This window comes from Rhododendron vialii, chromosome 8a (assembly GCF_030253575.1).
Source record: "Rhododendron vialii isolate Sample 1 chromosome 8a, ASM3025357v1".
Taxonomy (NCBI): Eukaryota; Viridiplantae; Streptophyta; class Magnoliopsida; order Ericales; family Ericaceae; genus Rhododendron; species Rhododendron vialii.
The window spans coordinates 6,939,017-6,958,506 of NC_080564.1; the positions used below are offsets into that span (position 1 = coordinate 6,939,017).

Sequence of the window (19,490 nt, forward strand, 5' to 3'; positions counted from 1 at the left end):
TTTATTCAGAACATGCAAGATATATACGAGGCAACATAAAATTTATTCACATTTAGTTGTCCACTGCATCTCTTTATTCCTTCCTTCGATTTTCTTTCATATATGCTCACTATGAAAGTTGAGATGCTTCTTAAAAAAGACCAAATATTTCGTACTTCAATCAACAAAAATTTTAACTCTAAAAACTCTAAATCTAATTCCTCGTAAGAGTTTCAGAATTGTAAACTAACCCTAATGCAATTGTTGGCCCACCATTATGAGCAACGGTTCACCGTATGGGCTCTAAGGCTTAATTATTGGTTCATAAGCATAAAATCTATTGATTTTGCTGAATGGGTGTAAACCCCATACTTTTATATTATAATTAAATTGGATAAATATTTTGTAAATTTATGAGTTATTTTATTTGGATTCTTCCAAAAAAAAAAAAAAAGCAGAAGAAGAATTATGAGGGGAGAGAGATAGGGGGAGGAAGACAAAGTTATATTCAATAGAAAAAAACTTGGCACGAATGGGTCTTAGATGGAGAAGTTCAGGAGGGAGAGAGATGTTGAGTTTTGGTAGGACAATAATGTAGGTGATGATTTTTTTTTTGTTCCTTTCAATGGATTTACATGGCTTGGTTATAGCTTCCAAGGACTAACATGATCATATTACGAGTGCATTTAAAGGGAAAAATTGGTGCGGAAGGAGAAAACTTCAGTTTGCCCGATAGTATATTGGGTGTAAAAATTGTAAAATAAAGTTCAGGAGGGTTTACTTGAAACTCTCTCAAAGTACGGGGTGTCAAAGAGAATTTCGGCCGACGTGAGGGATTTCTTTCGTTATTTTACTACTACAACTCACAGATGACACATACATTTACGCTTCACGTCACATCACTTCACCAGATCACTGCTCATCCCTCTGTGCTCTCCCGATTCGGAAGTAAACAGGTTCTCTCTTCTTCCCTCCTTTCGCCTGAAATTTAATTCGTCAACTGTTTATTTGCATCGTGGAATATATGTACCTTGATTAGGGTTTCGATTTCCCATAGCTGGTCTAAATGCGGGCGTTGTTCGCCGTTGGATTTGGTTAAATTTAACTCCCTGGTATTTCTCTGTTTTTCTTTTGCGGTTTTTTTTCCCGGTCGTTTTCATCCTTCTCTTTCGCTCTTTCTGATGCCAGTCGGACGTTTTGAACTTGAGCTAGTCTGTGTGGCTTCAGGAGGTCTCTTATCAGGTGAGGTTGATGGTGCATGTGAAAACAAGGCCACATTCGAGGTCGCCATGAACGTAGACAGGGACGTATCCAGGAATATACTTTAGTGGGGGCACCTGGAGAAGTTCATTTCTTTTAGTCAACTATAGTAAGATCGTACAAAATTAAAGCATGCATTATTAATTACAAAAATTTAATGCGTACTTTAAGTTAAATTAGGTAAAAATGAGCACAAAATCTCAGACAAAATTTTTAAAGTATGTTTTAAATGAACATCAACAAATTTTTGAATTGTCGAGCTAGTTTTGTTAATGCCTTTATTTTAAAATATTTCTCCCAAACTGTTAAAAATAAAGAGAATAAAAAAAGAATGGCTTCAAATAGACAAACAACTCGTAAAGTAATAAGTCTAAATGCACCATATTGCGCAATTTAGGCATAAAACTAATTTTATATGTGTATTTTCAGGATATATACAAGTGTGTATGTTTATATATTAGCAGACTTTCATAATTATGCTAATTTACACGTAAATATTTTTTAAATTTTTTAAATTTCGAGTGGGGGCAAGTACCCCCGTGTAGATCCGTCCCTGAACGTAGATGACTGATTCTGACAATTAGGCAAGGCGAGCAAGGCAATCGCTTCGGGCTCCTAAAATTTTACCGGGAACTGAAGCCCTCAATTAGTAAAAATTATACGTATAATATGCATTAGAATGCGGTCTTTATAATATAAATTAATGGCTGGTTTATTGCCCTTTGGAAGAATTTGAAGAACCGATAAGACATGGTTGGAATCTTGATGGATTTTCCGTAAATATAAAATTTTTGGAGGATAAACTTAATCAATCAAATGCGTGTAAACCAAAATATAGTATGATTTTCTAATAAACAAAACAAAATCATGTCGCAGTTAATTTTATCACTTTTTAAGTACTTGTTATACATACAAAGGGCTCCATTTGACGAGCTCGCTTTGGGCCTCGAAGAACTCAGGACGGCCCTGGAATCAGGATTGAAAGAAGACCTTAGAGAACAAATACTTGAATCACAGGCGACACATTTTTGATGAGCAGTTAAATCCATCGGCTAATGTTAGTAATTAGTACTGACGAATATTTTCTGAAGCGAGTACTCAGTATCATGTGCTGGTCCTTAGCTGACAGATTATAGACATTGCATTTAGTTCTCTATCACTCATTTGGTGTCTCTTTTTACTCCGTTTATTCGAATTTAATGAAGCTCCACCATAACTTTTAACTGGCATTGTACCTGGGTTTTTTTGGGGCCATTTTTGGCAACAAGAGCTGTCATAATTGCTATGATCCCTATAATTACGTGCTTGATATTTCATTGGCATTTATTGGAATTCCAGATAACAATTTGAGGCAGATATTTTATTATTTTAAAAGCTTCTTAAAAGAAATGGTTCATTGTTAGTATTTTGGTGGTGTTAATTTGTTTCACTTTCACAATGATTGACCATCAGAAAATATGAATATCGTCCTTATAAAGCAGAAGTTAGTGTGTGTGTGTGATTTCTTTCTATTCCTCGTCTTTTCCAAAAAGAAAAAAAAGAAGCATTCACAAAAGTAACATGTTTCTCAGTTTTTTTTTTGCTACTTCTGCTCTCACAAACTTCACAAATCTGAGCAGCTTTTTGTTGTAGGTTATCAATTTCACACACCCTCAAGTTCCTCTTCCGGTAGTAGTTGAATTGAGGAATTGATAATAGTTGAAACGGAAATCCTTTGGAGGAATGATTCTCTCTGCGCTTTTGACTTCCGTTGGAATCAATCTCGGCCTATGTATTCTTTATTTCACTTTGTATTCTATCTTGAGGAAGCAGCCTGGTAATGTCGTCGTATATGAGCCGCGCTGGGTTGCTGAAGAAAAATCTCAAAAGAGAAGTTTTTTCAACTTAGAAAGGCTGTTAGCTTCTCCTAGTTGGGTGGGAAGGGCATGGAAGCTCTCAGAAGAAGAATTATTGTCCATCTCGGGTTTGGATGCTGTTGTCTTCATGCGTATTTTCATCTTCAGGTAATGCATATACTTCCAAACTAATTAAAATTTTCTCTGGAGTACGACAGATTGATATCTGCGATTTACAGATCTCCATCTTTTAGTGTATGCAATTTTTTCATAAGATTAGGTGTTGCATGTGTGTTTGCCTCTACATGCGTGTCTATGTTGTGTTTAGGTATATTATGTTGATTGTATGTTTCTACTGGAATCATGATGACACATTTTTCTGGCAATTGGGTTATCATATGGATTAGATTGATTCTGAAATATGCCGCAATTGAGAACATAAATTTACACCATAGTTCATAGCTTGATATGACCAAAGATTATGCTAAACATGAATGTAAAAATGAGTTATTTGTTTTGGAAAAAAGGTACAAATTTTATCAATTTGCCAATGTTATTTTAAATTAAAGGGCGAAAAAAATAAAGCTTGTGAAGTCGGGACGTGAATATTTTCCCCCCCAAAAACTGGAACATGGGAAGTGAATAGTGTGTATATGGAGGTATCCTCTCTCTCAAATCTAAGTTTTCACTCATGTTCTGTATGATTGTGGCCGTTATACTGTTGTCAGTTAATTTGGTACTGTTCATCCTATAGAACTGTTAAATACAATTGGTGTTCGTGTAAGTCTATTTTTTGTGAGCTTCTGTCTTGATTAGCAGGTGTTGATTACGAATTCCCATAGTATACCCGAGCATGCTTTATATTGGTTTCCTTACCTTAGGAATGATGCCCATTGTTCTCATCTGTTTCTAGATGATCATCTTTCATTTTAGTGGTTAATCGACTCATATTTTACCATTCTATTGACCAAGTACTACTTTTTGTTTTTATAATTATTTTGGAGATAAGAGCATGCTTATCTTTCTATCACATAGTTTGTCAATGTCTTGATTAGATCATGATTTGTTTCTCTTTCTATCACATAGGTTGTCACTGTCATGATTAAATCATGATTTCTTTCTGCCTATCTATATTTCTGTTTTTCATTATCTTCCTTGTCATATTTTCAACTGTAATCTGATGTACATAACATTGTTTTGCATTGCAGCTTGAAATTATTTACTTTTGCTGGGATTATTGGGGTTTTTATTCTCCTTCCTATTAATTTTGTGGGGAATCAGCTAAGCATTGATTTTTCTGACTTGACAAACAAGTCATTGGACTCGTTCAGTATTTCAAATGTTGATGATGGATCAAACTGGTGAGTACTGGTAGGCTTTTGAATCTGGAAAAATGTACTTGTGCAGCTTCAAGCTTCTGTATTCTATCTAGCAGAAGATAGCACGGGATGTAAACTTAATATTATAGGCTTATGGCTATGTCAAATGGTATATTTCCTTATTATTTACATCTTCCTAATTATGTTTAATGCCATGTCATAGACATGATCATGCTTCACTTATGCTACAACTTGTAGATTTCGTTAGGGGCGAAGGCTGGAGTGGATTGGGAAGTAGCTGTGTTTACATTTCAGTTCAACTCCCCACCCATCCTCTCATATCGGTTTGAATTCAGTTGAGGTGCCTTGAATGCACGTTGGACACCTAGAATGTTTTTTCTGCCTTGAATTATGCAGGCCAGTGCATAATCTATGTTGTAGTTCTTATTTAGTTATTGAATGCGCGTCCCCACCCATCTACGTCCATTTTAGTTCTTATTTTTTCTTCGGTCCAGCTTAGACATTTTTGCAGTGGTTGGTTTACTTTGATGGGTCTAATTGTATTGTTCGGAAGTCTGGATGTCTGGATTGTTCTATCGTCAGTCATCTTATCTAGACTTGGCAATTTTATTTCAAAACTTTTGATAACCAAGTGTCCGGGCCAGCTTACTCTCACCTCGACTAATCCTAGGGGACCATAAATCCACCGTCCACTAGTGGGGGCCCCAATTGAAGGTGGACTGGCCCCAAAGGAGTATATAGCACCTGAGAGGATCCAAAAATAAGACCTTAGAAGGGAGCAAACCCCTAAGTTCAAGGCTTCGACCACTTGGCCAAACCCTGGGAGTTATTTCAAAACTTGGTAGGTCTGTAAGGTCTGTTCGTTGGGTGGCTATTGATGTTCTACTTTATTGTTGTAGCAATTTCTTATTACAGTGTGCAGATAGGTGAAGTATTGAATTGGGCGATTGATGAGATCTAATTTTTATGTTCAGCGTATTAACTTCTAGATCATATTTAGCTATGTCAGCTGAAGAACCACTAACTATGGTTTTTGGCTTTTGTTAAGGTTATGGATTCACTTCAGTGCTGTCTATATTTTCACAGCATTTGTCTGCTATCTTCTATATACAGTGAGTAATATTATGTGTGCCATTCTTAATTTTTGGTACGTTTGAGGAAAAAATAGAATGTGTGGAGTTCTAAGTGCATCTGGGATACAATATAATCTGCAGGAGTATGACTATATTTCTTCAAAAAGGATTGCCTATTTCTATGCATCCAAACCTCAGCCACATCAGTTTACTGTTCTAGTAAGAAGTATCCCTGTCTCATCAGGTAGCAGCGTCACTGAAAGTGTTGAAAGCTTTTTTACAGAGTATCATTCTTCCACGTATCTCTCGCACTCTGTGGTCCGCCAAACAGGCAAACTTCAGCGGCTACTTGTAAGCATGGAAGCTCTATTCTTTTATTTTCTTTTCTGCTGGGAAGCTGTAGATTTTCTTACCTTACTTTCAATGCGTATAAATAATTGTGGGAAACTGTTATTGCTTCCTTATCTTATGAGTTTAGTATAAATTGTTGCTTCCTAATCTTACGAGTTTAGTTAAACTCAAGCGATATATATGCTTTTTTATAAGCTTTTACTACCTTGATGTTATACTTGTTTATTGAACTTCCTACATTTAAGAGTGCCAAAACAAAGAATTCTTCAAATCCATGTTAAAGGTTGTAAGTACATACTTTGCATTGGCTGTCTAAAGGATACAACTGCTAAGAACAAACAAAGGCAGTAACATCTCTAGTTTTGCTGAAGTCAATGTTGACCCTTGATGTTAGCTTATTGTATGTTGAATGGACTGATGGACTGAGGTTCGTGCATCTAATGGTGGTATGTTTTTAAAAATCAGATGCATCTAATTTTCAAGTCTATGGCCACAGGGACATGTTTAAATATCCAGAGTTTGTGTAGATGAGTAAATTAATTTGTAGAGTAAGATGATGCTTTATGTGGCATAGAGCATTAAGCATGTGCCCTTTGCACAATTTGAAGCAATTGTGCAGAAAACCTGCTACATTCACAGAGTTCTATAAATAACTATTTAGTAGCACTGAACTACTTGATGTTTGTGCTGACATGTCGGGCATCTCTACTGCATATTTGTGTAATGTCGTTTGCTTGACACGGGTTTGTCTGCAAGAGCTCTTATAGGATTCTTGGGTGGAATTGGAAATTAATTCGTCTTTCTTCTCAATGGTTTTACTTGACTGTCTTCAGCATGTTGTTCAGGAGAGTTGATGCTTTTTTGATTGGCACCCCTGCCGTCTCTGCCATGATTCCTTCATTAACCTTGACGTTTTTAGGAAACCAAGTTCAAGTTGTATGGGCTACAACATTCGATCTGAGTTTTTTGCACTTGAAACTGATGAAATTCGGGGACATACTTCAAACATTAGATTGTTTGTCATGCTCTCTCTTTTGCCATCTTCGTTCTTATTCTAGTGTAATGGTTTCATGTCTGTGGAACTTTGAGCATCTTGGAAGAATAAATTAGCGACAGCCTACAATCCTTTCCATACATTACTCTATTGAAGCTTTCTAACAAATATCTGTTGTATCACGTATGATGTTTTGATTTGTCCTACTATATGATGTTTTTTTCCTTAATCACAGCTAACGTCGTGATGATTTCCCAGAGTGATGCAGATAAGTGGTATAAGAGGCTCGTTAAGTTGAAGGCAACAAACCGTACTCACAAAAGGTCTGGGCGTGATGGCTTTCTGGGACTGTTTGGACGCAAGGTTGATCTTTTGGATCACTATGGAAAGAAGCTACAAGATAAAGAAGATAATGTGCGAATGGAGCAATCTTCAGCGATGGAAAAGGTGTGTGCATGCCTTGAGTTATCATTTATATCCTCTTAAGTTAGGAGTCTAGAGTCAAGTCCAATAGCAGCATGGGTATGAATTTTTATGATTTTCCAGGTTAGTGATCTTTTCCTGGTGGCCTATATGTTTAGCCAAATGATGCATATCTGTAGCCTATATTTCAAGTAGATGATGTAGCACAAGTATTTACCCGCCCCCCAAAATACCCACTTGGTTCCGTGACTTCTGTCTATGGAGCCTAAAACTTCACCCTAGCACATCAACCATGGCGTGGCAGTAATTCGGCAAATCTGTGTGCTTGTGTTGGATTGATTTACTATGTTTTATAAGTCTGTAGAATGTACATTGTATTGCCTATAAAAATCAGCTCAATTTGTCTTTGTGCTGTTTTTGTTGGCATGGGAAACATTTTAGACACCAACCCAGAGTTCTTAGGTCGTGTCTTGGATGTATCCCCGTTAATAGTAAGGGAAACAATGCCTCGACAAGTTGTTGATTGATCACAAGTTCATGAAACCTATAACACGCACTCCCAAACCTCACCCAACCTTCAAAAGGGGTTTCCTCAAGATCCATGTGCTTTGCGATTTTTGCGGGTTGCTTACAACATTGTTGTTAAAACATGATATGTGTGTCTACTGAAACCTGGGAGCCCAAAGCATCCTCTTCTTGGGCTTCCCTAGGGCCGGTCCTGCCCAAACGAACGCACACAAGGATAACAACATATGTTCTTGGAAGCAATGAAAGCAATTTCATGCAGTTTTGTCATGAGCCTAAGGCACTTTTTGATCTTAGTGGGATTTTAATTGCATAACGGTCTTGAGTGCACACCAGTGTTTGTAATCACCAACACGGACATGCGACACGACATTGACGCACCGACACACAAATTTTCAGAAAATGGAGGACACGACACGGGTGGAAAGCATTATTATTATTATTATTTCGTTTTAATATATATTTATACATTACAACGTAGATCTTTTCATAAGAATTCTAAAGAACACAAATCCCAAACTTATATTCCATATTTCCACAATTCACGTATGTACATTACATCCTTTAAATTTGCATTACATCAATCTAAGTGTTATGCAACAATAAGGGTCCGAACAAAAGTGTTGTTCGATTTGTCATTAGAATCTATTCACCATCATCCGTTAGTCCTTTTCTATTTTTTGAAATTCTCCATTAGTCTCTTATGTGAGAGAGAGATGATGGCTCGGTGAGGAGAGTGACAGCTGGTGAAGAGCGAGTTACCTGATTTGTGAACATGTCGTACAATGACTATCAAGCTTGCCTCCCTTTAAATTTTTTTGATTGTTAAAGCTTTACCCACTAAAAACTTTTGATTATTAATGTTTCACTCCACTTAAAAAGTTTCTATAATTGCATTTTTATCCCGAAGTGTCCTTAGAGTATCAGCCTGTGTTAGGAGAGTGAACAGGACAGTGTAGACACCCAAAACTGGGTTTCAGATTAGTTTACTTACGGTCTTTGATTATCCAATGATGAAATGGATCAAAGAACACTCCGGGAATGACGAATGTTAATGAGATTGAGCTTTGAGCGTTTGATCCCTTTTTAAACCTAGCCAAATTCAAAAGCCAAAACATCTGACTTGCACGCGTGGGTTCGTACCCAGCGCACGCTGGTCCATGTGCCAGGTCTTGGTTTGACTGTTGACCAGCACAGTGTTGCTTGGGCCCGTGCGCGTAGGTCATCTATCCGCGTGCGCTGCTCCCGTCCCATCACCTTTTTCTAGCCGGATTTTGCCATCATCACGGGTCTATTAGGGTCTCCGAGTCATCTGAATAGTGCTTCAGACAGGGGTATGTTCCCCCCCTCTCACACCCTATCCCATCACCTTTCCTTCTCTCATTTATGAGAGGAGACTTTGTGGCCAAGCCAAGACCAGCCATTGCATGGCTGGTGTTAGCTCCCCTCTTCATCCCCTTCCCTATATATACCCCCCATGCTCATTCTTCCAAAGGGTTACTAAGTTGCAAACCTTGTCCCCTCCCTTACACGCTAAGAGCATACAAACAAGCCCTAAGGATTTAGAAGCAAGTTACAAAAACCTTGTTCTTCATCTTGCAAACACACAACCATCCACCATCCAATTTGCAACTCAGGCTCAAAGCTCAATCCACCTTTCAAATCCCAAAAAAACCAAAGGTATAACACATTTGTACTGTTTTCTGTTTTGATCCCGGGGGGGGCTAGTAGGGTCAAGGCTGGTAATCAATACCAGTCCTGGCCCTAACGCTGGCATGGTTTCAAAAACCGTAGTGGCAAGGACCAGCGCGCGCCGGTCACCAGTACTCGAGCGCCACTCTATGGCTGCGAGCATAGATCTTGCGTGGGGCCTGGGGTCTCGTTATTTCATGTTCTTGTTTACATATACATCATTGCAAGCAGGTTAAAAATCAGTCTACTGCGTTCCTTTGTTAACATTGCTAGTTGTATTTCAATATTCATATTTGCTGCAATGGAATACCCCTGGGGTCTTTCTGGACATGTCCTAGAACCCAGATCATGCAAAACCAAGCACTGGTTTGCGCGCGACAGTGGTTGACACGCATTCGCAAGTCCATCTCTGATCAATGACTGGCTTTTGCATGTGTAACTTGGCTTTGGCCATTGTTTTTATCCCCACACTGTTTATGGGGTGCTTATTCTTTTGGTGGCCTTCGAGCCCATTCAAATTGCCTATAAACTGTATAATAACTGCCAATAAACTGCGTGGTTTGTCTTGGGTGTGCACTGGTCATTTCCAGAGCCCAGAGGTTTGAAAGTAAGAGCTGTGGGCTTAAGCCTACTGGTGCGCGCATGTCGTGGTGTTGCGCAAGCAGGTCAGGCTTGTATTTAGTGACTTGATCAGTGCATGCTGGTTTTTTCCTGCTCACGACACTCCAAAACAGTGGCCTTCCAGTCTGTTTAAACTCTCATAGGAGTCTGCTTTTATCCTATTCTAATAATTGTTTCAATAAGCGAGCATGCCATTTTATCTCATCCTGCAAACTTGTTACAGTTTTAACCCCTTTAAACTTGTTACAGTTTTAACCTCTTTAAACTATTCTTCCGCCCTAACTAGCTAAAAAATGATTAATGAGAAGGAATCACAAACGTTTTACAAATGCCCGAGTAGAGACCGATCTCCGGATTGGGCGAGAGGGGTGCCTTAAAACCCTTTCCCTCTCGTAATTTGGCTCCCGAATCTCAGATATCAAGGCGACGACGGACTAGTCTACAAGCCTTTTTTCAAATCAAACAACGTAGCAAACCTTTCAAGTTTGGTTCCTTGGGTGGCGGACCTTCTAACCCAAGTGGCGACTTTGAATTGAGCATTTTGCCAAGCTCTATAAAGGGGCGCCCCTGATGCGATTTTTGGGGTGTGTGCCCACAAACAGTTTGAAAGGGAGTGTCAAAAGGGAGTGTCGGAAACCTGTCTGTGCTACATAGGTAATCCTACATTCGTCTACTCGTTCAGTTTTATACTAGTAGGGCGTCCTCTGTATTTGTTTTCCTGACATGACTGATTAGTTTCTCACCATGCAAATTTCAATATGCATCCTATCCCCTTTATGAAGTTGAATCTTATGCTAATTATAGTTTATTGGTGCATCAGCGAAGTTGGTTTTGGTGGTATCTGATCCAGCTTGATATTCTGATATGTTCTTCTGATCTAATAGGAAGTTCCAGCTGCCTTTGTGTCTTTCAAGTCACGTTATGGCGCTGCAGCAGCAGTGCATATTGAACAAGGGGTCAATCCGACAGAGTGGGTTACTGAGCTAGCCCCTGAGCCTCATGATGTTCACTGGCCTTTCTTTTCTGCATCATTCTTAAGAAGGTGGATTTGCAAGATCATGGTTATCATCGTGTGTATTGTTCTGACGGTTCTGTTCCTTATTCCAGTTGTGATAGTGCAAGGTCTTGCTAATCTGGATCAGTTGGAGACCTGGTTCCCCTTTCTGAGCGGCCTACTTAGTATGTAAGTTTTAATATCCACATGTATTGGCTTACGTGTAGATTTGATTTTCTGTAGGATCAAGAATATGCAAGCATCTTTTAACACTTTCTCCCTTCCAATATTTGCACTTAGGGTTATCAGCATTTGCCACAGAACAGTTGCAAACAAGGTGGATTATATCATGTGACTGTCCTCTACTAGATATATATTTGGAGTAATGGACAGGATGCATTTCCATGTTTTCACTTTCTCTGTGTCTCTCTTTGAGGCCCGGAGCATATAGTTGTTTTTTTGGGTGATATCGATATTGGAAAGATGATGGAAAGAAGGTTGGTAAATTGGAGGAGGGATTATCCTTCAATTGACAGGCTCACAGTTATGTAAAATAGGTTATTCAGTCTAACCCAATGACTATATCTCGTTTCACTGTTGCATGTTAGTGGTGAGGTCCCTTGAGAGAAGCTCTGGAGGGGAGCTTTTGTGGATGTTTGCCTGCAGATTGGAGAGTTTGTGGAGGTGGTGTTAGGCAGGAATTATGGGAGTGAGTTGGGAATTGTTCTGTAGAGAATGTTATTGCTTGTGAAAAATTTCTGAAATTCTTGAGTTACTGAAAATTCGCAAAGAATTGGATTTGGAGACCATTGTCTCTTGGGAGAATGTGGTGAATTATATGTAATTATGGTGACCAAAGGGCTTGACCGAGGGAGTATGTCCAGTTTGTCGGCTTAATAACATAAAGAAATGCATATATGTTCACACATATATGCTTATGTAGAAGGAATATCAATATCTCCAATATCATCTTATCTGCTAGAAATAATAGAAGTAGCTGCTTAAGCATACCTATACCCAGAAGCTATGAAGCACCAACAATGGCATGTCCACAAAGTTTATTTAATTTCTTAAGCGGGACACAGCAGGGACACTGGGGGACAAGAAGGGGTCACGGGAGGGACACATATAGAGACGCGATAGGGGTTAAATATGCAGTTTTTGAAAATATTTTGGGTTAAAAGTCTACGCGTATATGATGATTGTATATAAATATTACGCTTCATGCTTCTACGTATAGCTATGTTTCTACTGATATAAAATAAATTTAATTTAATTACTTATTTATTTTTGCCATCTCCCCTGTCATGTATGTGTCCCCATCTTTTAGAAATCCCGTGTCCGTGTCTGTCTGTGTACATAGGCCAGCAGCAACCATAGTTCTCCTATCCAGATTGATACCAATAACTTATTGTCTGGTGTTGAGGAACGAGACGTATTATGCTAAAAAAACCATGACAACTCACTCCTAATGCTAAAAAAAATAGGACACCATATGGAAGAGATACATCAAGCAACATATTTCTATATGTGGCCATGAAAATAGTACCTAATTGATATTTTTTACATTATAATACATTATAGTCAAGCATAGCTATGTAGTTAGAAATAATTTTATATCCTATATACTTGAAAGGACCAATAACTCCTTGTGAATATATTAGCATCAACAAATTGGAATTGAGTTTTGGAATTCCTAAAATTTAACATTTTAAATAGGGTGGGGATCTTTATTGTTTTTTCGGTTATATCAAAAGGAAATGTTATGTGTTTTATGTGTCCCCAAGTGTCCGAACCTAAGGCACAAGTTTGCCGTGCGGGGGCAGGAGCGAATGTGAGAGGCAGATGTGAGATCATCCATTTTTAAAGTAAGTGAGGTTGAGAGAACTTGAGTGTTTTGTTATTCAATTATAATTTTACTTAACAAAGACTAAGATAGTTTTATCATAATTCCTTAGTTCATTTATATAATTGATTATGTTTTATATAACCATTCCGTACTGTTTTGTATGTGCAATGTTGTTTGTTTACCATTACAAAAGATTAATATCTTAGAGTTGTCGGTTGCCACGTACATGATGTCTCTCTGTTAGCTCATTGGTCTTTGGGTTGGAGTGGGGCTGGGGTTTCTAGTTCAACACCTGCACGTAACATTTTTGCTGGAAAGAGCTCTCAAACTGCCAATCCGCTACAAGATGCGAGCAATGAAAAATAAGTTTGCAAATAACAGCTGCTTCCGCACAGAGAACATGGTTCGCGCCCTAGTCTGCGATTTGGCAACCTTGACTCACGAATTGTGACATAGGTCCAAACTGTATCTGGTTCTGGAAGGCAAAAGCCAAACAGAATAGTAGGGTACGTGTAGACAAGCGTCACACATGGTAAGAGTGTTGTGTCGTACACGTGTCTGACATGGCACACCACCTTAGAAGTGTCCGTGCTTTTTGGGGAATTTGTGATGTATTAAGACTGGCACCCAAGAGGAAAAAGAGAGCACCCAAAAAGAAGAGAGCTCAAGGAAAAGGACGTTTACAAAGTGAAATTATATGAAGTTATGTGGAGTACCTATCCTTTAAGTGTCTTGTATTAGGCACATTATTGCCCCATGTTTTATGGTTTTGTTTTGTTTTTGCCAGCTTAAGAGAAAGACCAAAGGAATGTAAAATATCAGAATGTCTTGAAAGATGTTTTTTTCTGCAATTATCTTAAAGATGTTTCGAATGAGGAAATTTTGGATTAGCATTGCATGTGAGCAAATGCAAAAGTTCGTTCCTATATGCTTAATGTGGTGGAAAACTGAAGTTAAGCTCACTTAGCCAACATTTGAAATTTTTTTTTTTTTTTTGAGCAATTACATCTTATTCGAGTCTGTACTAACGACTAAAACAAGAGATTTTGTAATGTACAGAACATTCGTCAGTGAAGTGATTACAGGCTATCTTCCTAGTCTTATTCTTCAGATGTTCCAATGGTTTGTGCCCCCCGTTATGATAATGCTTTCTTCCGTGCAAGGTTATAATGCACTCAGTCAGATTCAGAAAAGTGCATGTTTAAAATATTTGTGGTTTACCATATGGAACATATTCTTCGCAAATGTACTGTCCGGATCAGCTCTTTACCGGGTTAATGTCTTCCTTGAGCCCAAGGAAATTCCTCTTGTATTAGCTGAAGCCGTTCCAGCACAGGTGAAAATACTTCTACTACTTAATTGAACATTTTTGAAGTCAATCTGTGGTTCCTGTATAATCTGTGAATATTGATTCCATATCTTGTATATTCCGCTCAATGTATATCGGTTAATATCTGAACCTCGAGGTGTCCTTAGTATTTTCCAACACAGTCAAGATGTGTGTCTGTAGAACCAAATCCACTTAGTTTTCAAATGATCCAACCAAATGTATTCCACATTCAAGTTTGGATGTATTTAAAAAAATTGACTTGTCCCACTGTGTTCGAAATCCCCATGTGTGAGAAGAGCATCGCCTTAAAACACACACTATACATGAAAAACAGTGAATTCAACGCTTTACAAGCTCTGTGGAATGCAAGGATGAAGTTGAATTCTTTGGCATGCCTAAATGTTTTCTTACAATTTGTTTATTACAGTTTAATAAGCCAATTTGTAAACGCGGGTACACAAGTTAGTCGGTATATATAGTAATTACTTATGCCTTTGCAAGAGTACGCTGTACATTTTGGATAATTTTCCTGACAGCTATACCTCTTGGATCTTCATTTTGTCTAAACTGTCAAATACTCCCTTCTGGAGATCCAACCATAGTGAGAAGCTAAGAGTAAAAGAGGGCAAAGAGTTTTTGAAGTTCAATTCTTACATTTAAAGGCATTTGAGTTTCATTCTTCCAATAGTAGTTGACGAAATTGTGTTGATTTTGTTCTATGTTACATGGAATCTGGTATCAGTGTCGGGTGCGGATATGTGTCTAAATGTTCAAATTCATCTAAGTCCCATGTCAAGGACACCCAGACGTGATAAAGTAGTTATTTCTTTTGTTTGCTTGGGTAAATGGTGTTTCCAAGGTGTCACAGAGCATTTCATGCACATAATGTGAGTTATAGCATGAGTTCTATACTGACTTGTATTCCTATTTACTAATATGTTGGGCGAATATCCAACTAAAATAATGGCGCATCTCATACCCCGTGTCAGGTGTCCAGCATGAGTGTGGCAGTGTCATTGGAGATAATGGTATCAGTTCACATCAGGTGCAGTCTGATACTTCAAGTGCAATGCCTGTCCCTTGTTGCGATGGAGGGTGGCATTTCCTTTGATGGAGTCTTTATAGCTTCTGACCCGAAGATTCTTTCTTCGTGAGTCTGTAAAATTCAAGGGATCTGGCACCTCTCTGAGTGAAGTAGAAAAGGGTTGTGTAGTGGATGTACTTAAAGTTGAAGTTCAAGATGCATTGGTTTGTTGTGTGTTATCAGTAATGCGGGTTTGAGACAAGGGTCCAGACTCCAGACAGTGAACTGATGTTGACAAGTTGCATTGTAATTTCGACAAATAACAATGTGGATCTTTTTGGCAGAAAGATCCATTTAGAGATGGTAGATACATAGAGCATAAAACACTTGTTATTAATCATCCTTTTTATGAGTTTCTAGCAAAAAAATCCAAAGATTCTTTCTTTCTGAGTCGAGATTTTCAAAGGATGTGCTGCCTCTCTGAGTGATGCAGAGAAGGGTTTTAGAGTTGATGTCCTATAATACGAAGTCCAAGACACATTGGTGTGTTGTGTGCTATTGACAATGCTAGATTGAGACAGAGTCCAGATAACGAACTGATGTTGATACATTGCATTGTAGGTTGGTCAAATAACAATGCGGATCTTTTTGGCAGAAAGATCCATTTAGAGATATACGTAAAGCATAAAGCACTTGTTATTAATCATCCTTGTTATGAGCTTCTAGCTAAACAGTCCCTTTTTTTAAAACCCAACTCTTTCCCTTACAGTGCCTGGATTTCATCGTAACTTTGAGAATCATAATGATTCGGATGTTATTTTTCTTGGCTAAACCAAAAAAAAAAAGGAAATCTGATGCTGATGCTATTTTTGTTGCAGGCATCCTTCTTCATTGCATATGTTGTGACATCTGGCTGGACCAGTACATCTTCAGAACTCTTTAGGCTGTTTCCCCTCATCTCTAGCTTTATGCAAAAGAAGTTTGCAGGAAAAGATGACGATGATTTTGAGGTGCCTTCAGTTCCTTACCACGGACAAATTCCGAAGATCGTATTTTTTGGACTTCTTGGTGTGACATACTTTTTCCTGGCACCCCTAATTCTGCCATTCCTCTTGGTTTACTATTGTCTAGGCTACATCGTCTTCCGTAACCAGGTTTGTTGGACTTGGATCCATTTGTCTTACTCTATTGGATTAGTGAGTATACTATTTTGTGTTTAAATGTGAATGAAAGGAGGTCTCTCGAATTGGAAAATGTTGAGTGCAGTTTGCTCCTCTGTCTGCATTGGAACACTTGCTGACATATATCTTTATTGGATCATCAATCTTAGTCCACTTTTTAAGTATATCGTATGTTTCATATTGTTTGTAGGTAGTGCTTAATTCCTTATTCTTTCCAGTCAGCTCACTTCTTAGATTGTGGTTATTGGAATACCAGAAAATTAAAGGCTGCAATCGACCTTGAAAGTTCATGAAATGCACCAAGAGTTTTCTGTCATGAACTAGAAATTGTGTTGCACGTACCTTGGTTTTCTGTATTTTATGGTATTATCATCCTATACTAATATTGCTGATATGGAGCATCTGTTGCATGAGATGATGATGTTATGACTTTCAGATGATAGACCCGGGCACAGATACCAGGTGGGGTACATATCTCGGTGTCTGATTCATCATAGTCATTCGTAGGACGTGTAGACGCGGAAAAATATCCGTATGTTGTTAGTTATGCTATGCAAAGAGTAAAACCTTGTTATGAACGTGTCTGAGAGCAGTTCATGCATATTGTTGGAGTTTCATGTCTAATAATACAACAACTTTTAGTTCTCGGTGTTATTTCTGGCAAACGTCATATTACCCATGTCGGCCACAAATCCCATGCCCTTACCTAAGTGTCTGGGTTCGACATGGGTACTTGCTACTTTCAGAAAAGTCTTTTATTTAACACAAGTATCGATTTTTTTGTATCAAGATGTATCCAATTTTTTAGAACGTGTCTGCAAGCAATTCATGCACATTTTAGGAATTTCATGACTAGTTATATGAAAAAACTTTTATAACTAGGTATTGTTTTGGTGAATGTCCTAGTACAAGTGTCAGACACAAACCTCAAACCCTTGCCATAAGTGTCGAGTATCCAGCATGGGTACATGCGACATTTGGATGAGCCCATTTAACATAGGTATCAGCGTGTCTGTATTAAGTTGTATCCATGTAGTGTGTTCGCTTCGTGGATTAGGCTGATCTATCGCCTGGATGCCTTCCTGAATTTCTTTGTGTGGTCCACGTGCTGACTTGCCAGATGGGGTGTTACTGGACCTATTCTAACATTATGATTTTAACCTTTTTCTTTCCTTCCTCCCACCCTGCGTCCCTTGAATTTTTTTATTTTTTTTGGTTATAAACTTTCATGACCTTTTAGGATTCATGCGTCCATGTTTCAGTTTTTGAACTATTTTTCGGAATTATAGGTGGACAAGTTGATTTTCCATGATCATCTAAGCTGTCATGAAGATCTTTAAGAACGTTTTCTGTTTTTAATTTCTCACAATGTTGAACTTGGTAAATGATGTTTACATTGTGACATTGTTCAGCATATTTCTTGTGCAGCTATTGAATGTTTATGCACCCAAATTCGAGACTGGCGGAACGTTTTGGCCAATAGTGCATGGTTCAATGATATTTTCGTTGGTGTTGATGCATATTATTGCCATTGGAATATTCGGGCTGAAGGAACTACCCCTAGCTTCCATCTTTTGTGTTCCTCTTCCATTTCTCACTCTCCTTTTCCATGACTATTGCCAGAAGCGGTTTCTACCCATTTTCAAGGCTTACCCTGCTGAGGTACATTTTGACAGATTACCGAGTGTCTTTTCATCCTCCATAGTCTACTTGACCTGCAACTGATCTGGAAGGGCATTATGTATACTACACTTACTGACATATAGGATCCGAAATTGAGAAGAATAGAAAATAGGATAAGTTGCATGTATTCTACAGATTACTGTCTTCCACTTGTATTATTTCTGTCTCGCCAAAATAAGCTTGAGCATTCTGTGGGCCATGCAGTGTTTGATAAAGAAAGACCACGAAGATCAGAATGATCCTTCAATGCCCGAGTTCCTTGACAAATTAGTAACTGCATATCGTGATCCGGCTCTGATACCTATCAACTATTCTGGAAGAAGTGATGGTCATGATTCTCTCCTTCAACATGCCGCTGAGGTTTGAAGTTGGAAGGTAATGTTGGTAACTCTAAAACAGAATGTTTGTTTGCATGTAGTGTGTTTGGCTATGTTGGGTCCTGTACAGTATCACATCTTCTTCTTATAATCATCATCTCAATCTCAATAGGGATTATCACTGTTGTATTATGTTGTTTTTGTATGTTTCAACCTTAATGGAAGATCGTGGTTTCTTGGTTTTCGCCCAGTGTTTTTGTAGTTTTGAATATTTGTTTTAGTTTGCACTTACCTTCTGTCAATGGTTTTACTATGATGAGATTCTTCATTTATATGGTGTTATCATAGACGAACAGAAGCTATAGACAGTGTTCTAAATGGCAGCCGCCTAGGCGCTTGGAGGTGCCCTGCCGCCACGCCAATACCCCTTGGCGTTTGATTTGGCGCCCAGGGAGGTTTGGCGGTGTTTGGCGGCCGCCTAGGCGGTCTTGGCGATCTTGGCGGCCTTGGCGGCGGCGTCTTTGGAGGCCTTTGGTGGCCTAAAATGTATAGTATTAAACTAATGGAGATCAAGTTTTGGAAGGGTATGGAGGAGAAGAGTTAAAGGAAGGAGATGAACTTTGAACTTGGCATTAGGGATCTCCGATCTCGTTTATTTCTACTTATTGTCTTATTCAACTTATTTGTTAGTTGCTACTACTTAATTTCATTTGGGTTTCTACATTAAACTTTGCATTATGGTTATGTAGAACTTTGAACTTGCATTATGGATACATAGAATGTAGTTTGATTGGATAATGGTTTGTTAAAAAAAAAAAAGTACACCGAATTGCTTGGTGCTGCCTAGGCGGCCGCCTAGGCGGCTTGGCGCTTGGAGGTGGGTCTCCGCCCTACTAGCGCCAAGCGCCATTTAGAACATTGGCCGTAGAAAATGTACTCTCTCTCTCTCTCTCTCTCTCTCTCTCTCTCTCTCTGTGGCATACTATGATACTTGATACCATTATTACTTGTCAGTAATA

At 38.6% G+C, this 19,490-nt stretch overlaps 1 protein-coding gene across 2 annotated transcripts; it reads left to right on the forward strand.

Annotated features, from left to right (window-relative positions):
- Positions 1–854: 854 nt before the first annotated feature.
- Positions 855–18,715, forward strand: LOC131335110 (CSC1-like protein HYP1). Of its 2 annotated transcripts, none has more exons than XM_058370315.1 (11): positions 855–935; positions 2,872–3,242; positions 4,283–4,435; positions 5,463–5,526; positions 5,629–5,838; positions 7,091–7,279; positions 10,978–11,276; positions 13,996–14,272; positions 16,169–16,444; positions 17,900–18,133; positions 18,359–18,715. In XM_058370315.1, exons 2-11 carry the CDS (start codon positions 2,962–2,964, stop codon positions 18,518–18,520), a joined length of 2,145 nt encoding a protein of 714 aa, XP_058226298.1. In that variant the 5' UTR covers positions 855–935; positions 2,872–2,961; the 3' UTR covers positions 18,521–18,715. The 2 variants fall into 2 exon arrangements, with proteins under 2 accessions (XP_058226298.1, XP_058226297.1); XM_058370314.1 differs by having other exon boundaries at positions 894–935; positions 2,859–3,242.
- Positions 18,716–19,490: the final 775 nt, after the last annotated feature.